The sequence below is a fragment of the Ipomoea triloba genome, chromosome 14 (genome assembly GCF_003576645.1).
Source record: "Ipomoea triloba cultivar NCNSP0323 chromosome 14, ASM357664v1".
NCBI lineage: Eukaryota > Viridiplantae > Streptophyta > Magnoliopsida > Solanales > Convolvulaceae > Ipomoea > Ipomoea triloba.
Genome location: NC_044929.1, coordinates 22,403,477 through 22,410,255, shown reverse-complemented (window position 1 = coordinate 22,410,255; position 6,779 = coordinate 22,403,477). Strand labels below are relative to the sequence as shown.

At 32.2% G+C, this 6,779-nt stretch overlaps 1 protein-coding gene across 1 annotated transcript; it reads right to left on the bottom strand.

Moving 5' to 3' along the window:
* Positions 1-4,591: 4,591 nt before the first annotated feature.
* On the bottom strand, positions 4,592-6,310 carry LOC116004123 (LOB domain-containing protein 29-like). The gene is made up of 2 exons (XM_031244055.1): positions 6,032-6,310; positions 4,592-4,990 (listed from the first exon to the last, which is right to left on the bottom strand). Exons 1-2 carry the CDS (start codon positions 6,308-6,310, stop codon positions 4,592-4,594), a joined length of 678 nt encoding a protein of 225 aa, XP_031099915.1.
* Positions 6,311-6,779: the final 469 nt, after the last annotated feature.

Below are 6,779 nucleotides of genomic sequence, written 5' to 3'. Positions count from 1 at the left end.
TAGTGATAAACACTTAAATTACAGCTGCTGCTAGTCTACTGTGCAAATAATAAACGCTTGATCCTTTTACTGCACCATGAAACAACATGTTTGTTGTAGTGAAAATAAATTATGCCATCATAATTAGATGTGCTATATTAATAATTTTTAAATATTGATAAACTTTAATTATAATGGTGATTAAAATATAATTTATTTATATATATAATAGTGTGTTTAGCAACTGCGGTTATGTTACGTTGTTATAAGTTGTATATATAATGTGAACAAGCTAAGGTACATATAATTAGGTGTGCCATGATTTAAATGTATGCAATCCAAAAATAAAGGTGACATTTTATTGATTAATTAATTGTCTTTAGGCCTAATTAAATCTGTTAAGCTTCGAGCCCATGACCATGGCTTAGAATAATAATGTATATATATACTTACATGATAAGAAACCCAGTCAAACGGCGTACAAAAAAACAAAAATAATAATAAATAAATAAATAAATAAAAATAAAGGTGCAATTGCTTCTTCTCTCTTTTGTCGTTCAAAATGTTATAATTAATCATTCCACAATTAGATTTAACATCATAAAAGAACTATGGACTATGGTTTAACCAATCTTTGTTTGTTATTAGTGTTTTTGTTGGGTAAAGAGGTTCGAGTCAAATATTTTGTTATTGAAATGTTGCGCGACTATTATATAAGAATAAGAAAAGAAAGTTGCACATTTAATTTGCTACTAGTTATAGTTTTTGACATGGTATAGTGAAAAATGCTGAATCCTAACAATTTAATTTTCAACTACTTCTGATGGGTAGCTAAAAATTGCGTAGTGGTAAACACTTGATCTTAATAGTTTTAATGAAATGTATTTTTTTTTTTTAAATTTCCAGAGTGATTAGAGAATTGGTTAGAAACATGATTTTTTTACGACAAACTCTAAGTTTTCAACAACTTTTCAGCGGTCGAAGGTTCCAGGTTTTCGATTGCTCACACATGTATTTAATTGAGAGTTTGAGATGCTGATAGCTCAGAGAATAAATTGGATATCAAATTGTTTACTCTAGTTTGGAAAAATATTCAAAGGTAAAATATAATTCAATTCACTTAATCATACTTAGAATGCCCTCAAGTATTCCATAGATATTAGTTAAATGGGTGATAAAGAGAATTGAAGTCCAAGCTAGTTAGAATGGGAGTTACTTTTCAAAAGTTGAGCAAAGACCAATAAAAGGAGAAAAAAGACAAATTAACAAGTGGTTTTAATAATATTGATTTATAGTTTGGGGAAAAGAATGTGCCCACTTTATCATCTGCCCAATTCTTGCTCTTAGAGGAAAGTTATGACATTATTCAATTCAAACATCTAATATTCCTTTCTTTTGGTCTAAAAAGAAAAAAAACCAGTAATAAAAAAATAAAGAACTCTTTTGAGGGTGGGCATATAATGTATGTACTAATGTCCAAATGGACAACTAATAATATATATATATATATATTTATACGCGCGCACGCGTGTGTATGATGAGGAAAACTCCATAGTATGTATTTGGTAAATCTCGTTCATGTTCAGTAATCTGCAAATTACATTAGAAAGATCATGCGCAATGGACTCGATTAGGGTATTGACAATAATCAAATATATAATTTTCTGGTACAAAAGTTATGCTCATTCAACTTGGCTACCTCTTTCAAGATAAAGAACAAACCAGGTGGTAAGAGTGCTCTACCTACAGTTGAGAGGTTGGAGGTTCAATTCTCAAACCCTAGGGTTTGAGCCGGTTAGCTATGGGTAACCTAGGCTGGTTTACCTCTTCGTGGTTCTTTGCCGGTTAGGGTCACGGGGTGAGGAGAAAATCTCATTTAAAGAAGAATATTATATTTTTAATTTTTGGAGTTATATGAGAATAGTTAAATCAGGGCCTGATTATTAAATGGTTGTAAATATGATGTTTAGAATCATCATGTGATTAATTATATTCAAGCTACCAAGCCTATTATTCAGGCCACATACTTGGGCTTTAGCTTAGGTTTAATTTAGAAAGAGCTATGGGCCTAATTCATATTCATGCCACAACATTTCTTCATACTTCACATTCAAGATACACCGTGTTTAGATTAAACATTTATCACGTTAAAATGTATCTTTAAGAAAGTCATGAGTTTGATTTTCGTGCCTGAAAGTTATCAATTCGATTCTTGCTGTCACCTTTTCGGTCAAATTTGTCACACAGAATCTTTCTAGTGCCTAGTATTACACAAGAGCTGATCGAGATTTACTCATCAGTGCACAAAACAACCAACAATTTAATAAAGTGTTAAAGTTTATCCAAAACTAACAATTATATAATGGAATGATAAATTCGATCTCAATCAATTTAAATAAAGAATTTGAATGTCGACTAGAATACATTATTAATGACAGGTTTGATTATAAGAAGCTTCCATGTAAGGTTAAGGAGGAGTTATAAATATATATTGAAGGAATTGAAGTACAATGTATGACATTTTTTAATCTTTTTAGCATCGAAAAAAGAGTGTTCATATACTGTGTACATGGAACTGATGGAAGCAATCAACAATGGCTGCAAAAGTTTGTAGAATTATTGCAGTATTTTAACTTATAAGGTAATATGTTGGCAGTACTTTTATTACTTTAATATTAATGTCGTGTGAATTATGGATGTAAAATGTCAGGCGGCCGGCCTGCTAGGAACACATCTTAATTCCCTAGGGATTAGACTAGATTGTCATTATCGAGAGTGTATGTGTGTTAATGGGTTCTCAGCGTTGTATTATCCTTATTTCTTCTCAGTGGTTTCTTAACTTCCGTATCAATTAATGGATCTCAACATTTCATTACGCTTATTTTCCAGTTAGTCACTTATCATGTAACTGTTGTAAGTCAAATACGCTTAACCATAGAGTTCTTTAACTATCTGGTTGTCATATCATACTTAAAAACCTATTGGTGATAAGCAGGTAACATTAATCATTTAACCACGTCCCGATAAGCCACAAAGCTACATCTCGAATCGAACAGGGGTTGAACTCGGCCAACCCGACCGACGCCCATGCGTAATAACTTGTAATAGTTCGTAAATTATATAAGACGATTAACGGATTAAATTGAGAGTATTAACAATGATCGAACTTGTATAAAAATCACTCTATCGTCATTCTTTCAAGTACAACACCAGACCTCTGAACCTTTAAATACTAATTATGTAGGAGAGTAGGAGTGGCACAACCACAATTTTTGTAAATTGAGTTTTGTTTTTCCATCGTATTTAAAAATAGCTTGTGAATACTACACTACTACATACTAAAAGTAGTAATGAAGAATAAAAAGGGTGAAAAACACATCCTTGTATTCAAGCTAATTAAGGTAATTACACCCCTCAATCATGAAAGCAACAATAGGCCGGCCGGATATGGTCATAATATATAGGCTTTTTATACCAATTTGGGGAAAACCCTAGGATAGCTAGATCTATCAGCTCATATAGTCATCATATTAATAATAGTAGGGATGGAGTTTGGGAAGAAATAATAGGGTTTTTAGGTATATGTATAAGGTTGAGCAAAAGTTTGGAGTACTAAGTCTAATATTTTGCTATACAAAATGTATGTAACACTATTAAATAAATATAAAGAAATAAAGGATAAGAGTTAAATAGGTCATTCAACTATAGGTTAAAATGTAATTGAACCCTTAAATTAAGAAAAATTCCAATTAGGTACTTTAACTCATATTTTTATGCAATTAGGTTAATTACCAAATTAAAGGTAACCGATAAAAAAGTATTTTTTAATTAAAAAATTAATTAAAATTTTATAAAAAATATTTTTAATTCAAATAAATTAAATAATTTTTTAAAAACAATTACCTTCGAATTCATTGCCGGCCATGGCTTCTTCGTCTAGTTGGATAGAGACGCTGACCTGACTCTTCTGTCCACTTAGACAGAGAAGCTTACCTGATTTCTGCGTCCAGTTGAACAAAGAAGCCGACTTGGGTCCTCCGTCCAACTAGACAGGGAAGCTAGCCATGTTTCTTGGTCTAGTGTGACGGAGAAGCTTGCCATGACTTCTCTGTTTAACCGGACGAAAAAGCTTGCCTGACTTTTTCGTCTAACTATTGGACAGAGAAAATTACTGGCTTCTCTTCCACCCTTGATTTTTTTAAAACTTTACATTAAAATGAGTTAATAAGGTATCTAATTGGAACTTTTTTTTTTTTTAAGTTTAATAATTTAATTACATTTTAACCTATAGTTGAAGAGTCTATTTAACTCATCCCAAAATATTAAGTCGTGCATTCATTGTTACTTATAAGTTCTAACTTTTGGCTGATGATAAGTGTTTCATCATCTTATATATGCTAATCTCATTTAATTTGTGACAAAACATATAGAAATTAATCCATGTCATCATCATCATATCCTTCCATTCTAAAGTCTGCAGATTACTGCAACGACAATACAAAATTCAATTCTTCTTCATCACATCATATCAAAGATGTATTTCTTGAAAAACTGATGAAATCCCTAATTGATCGTGTGTGTGTGTATATATATCATATCCCTCTGAATCTAATCAATGATGAAGGAATCTGAAGGCCGCAGACTGAAGATCATCCATCGACGAAGAAGAAGCATCTGCGTAGCTATAATTATTGTTGCTAATATTAATATTAGTCCCCATATATATAGGGTTTTCGTTGATATTAGAGTAATAAATTGCTGCAGGCTGCAAGTTTCCGCCATTGTTGCAGGCGTTTGAGCTTGCTGCTGGGTAAAACTCTGCGGCGGCCATGGCGGTGGGGTTTTGTGAGTAGTGAAACCAGTTGTGAACGTCTTGCAGGGATGATGGAATCGTTACATTATTATTGGATCTATCATTAGGGTTTGCTGCAGAAGCCATGGAATCGTTCAAGTTGCTCTGATTAGCTGCTAGTTTCTTTAGAGAAATCAGCTGTTCTTGCAAGTCCACCACCTGCACTCAACCAACAAATTCATCTTTAATTTATCCCCGTCGAGCATATAATCAAACTCATGATTTTCAAGTATGAAAAAAGTAAACATAAATGTGTATTCAACTATCATATTAAACTTTTTGAGATGAATCACATACAATTTTATATCACAACCGGCTTTTAGTTGAGATGGAACATATGCTTTAATTGTATAAACTTTTAGGTGCAATATATGCACGAACCACAAGGAAAACTCCTAATTACTACTTGAAAATGTGCAGGGTAAATTCTGCTTGTGACTCTAACCAGTAAAAAATCACAGAAAAATAAATAAGTCTAAATTGTCCATAATTAATTAACTCAAATCAAGAAGATATTTTATAGTTCACGAAAATCTAGGACAAAGTGAATATTACTAACTTGTATATATAATTATTAACTATGACAACCCATCTTCAATTCTATGCATATAAATAAAGAATTTTCAAGGTGTACGAGATAATATATGCAACCAGACATACCAATATATTTATATACCATACATAATATGCTTGATATATATAAAAAAGACATCACGAGTGGCTGACACCTTAAAGCTTTCTTATAGTAATAACTTATAATTGTAGACTGACACCATAAAAATTCTTTATAAATACTTATGATTGCATACTGATCTGACACCATAAAAATTCCTTATATAAACTTATGATTATAGAGTAGTCAATAATATCACCTAGTAATATCCATGTTGGCATACCATTTAAGTCAATCCATGTTGGAAAATGTGCATTATAATCAAATTCCAAGACAATAATGCCCAATAATTAATAAATTGTATTAATTAATACAACCAAAACATAATTAAGGATGGGATTAAAGCTTATCCGAGAGAGAAACACAACGGCAAAATTTCTTCGTCCTAAATCCTTACATCTTGACCTAACAGGATAGTAGATAGGTAAATCTGATTCAGGCAATTCAGCGTTTATTAAGTAGCAGTTACGTCGGGCCGCCAAACAACGACGTTAGCTGAAAACAAACAAACGAACAAACAAACAAACCTGTTGTTGGAGAGCAAAGATATGGGAAACACAGCCATAGATAGGATCTTGAAGCCTGGCCTGAGCTTCATAGGAGATAGTGACAGCAGCTTCACAGCGATCACTAACAGGAAGATGAGCAAGAAGTTTGGCCACATTGCTAGCCCCAAAAACCTTGTGAATTGCTGCAAAATGTGCAGCCCCTTGTTCATGGCAGAAATATGGTGCAAAAACACACCCCTTCACACATTTTCGCCTCAAGAATTTGCAAGCACCGCAAGGCGAACCCGACCCAGTCATCTTTATTAAACGGTAAAAATTAATTCTAGATTTTCCAAGAACTTGTGCTAAGTTCAAGTGGGGAATTTGAGTGTGTTTATAGGCAGAAGAGGAGGGGGGTTTTTGGATGTGGACTGATGATCATAGTGTATGTATTTTGTTTGATTAATTAAATTGTGATATGTATTAAAATATAATAAGGATCATACTGTGTTCATTACTTAATTGCTGGTGGTTCCCTTACTGGGCTACAAATTTGTTGTGTTTTTGTGTAATATAATAAACTAATACTTAACCCTTCCATTCTTAGTATTTTATGTCCAATTTCAGATTCCATTGAACACCCTTGAGGGACAAAGGAACTTGGCATAAACCAAACCCATTTCCATTTGTTTCAATTCATGATAATATTGGTTATATTCAACTAAATTAAAACTATATATATATATATATATATATATATATATATATATATATATATATATATATA

What these genes read in the sequence shown, in the direction of transcription:
- LOC116004123 (XM_031244055.1), bottom strand. Translation starts at nt 6,310, where the DNA reads ATGACTGGGTCGGGTTCGCCTTGCGGTGCTTGCAAATTCTTGAGGCGA. An exon ending in TCTTTGCTCTCCAACAACAG is followed by an intron (nt 4,991 to 6,031) that starts GTTTGTTTGTTT and finishes GGTTGAGTGCAG; the next exon opens with GTGGTGGACTTGCAAGAACA.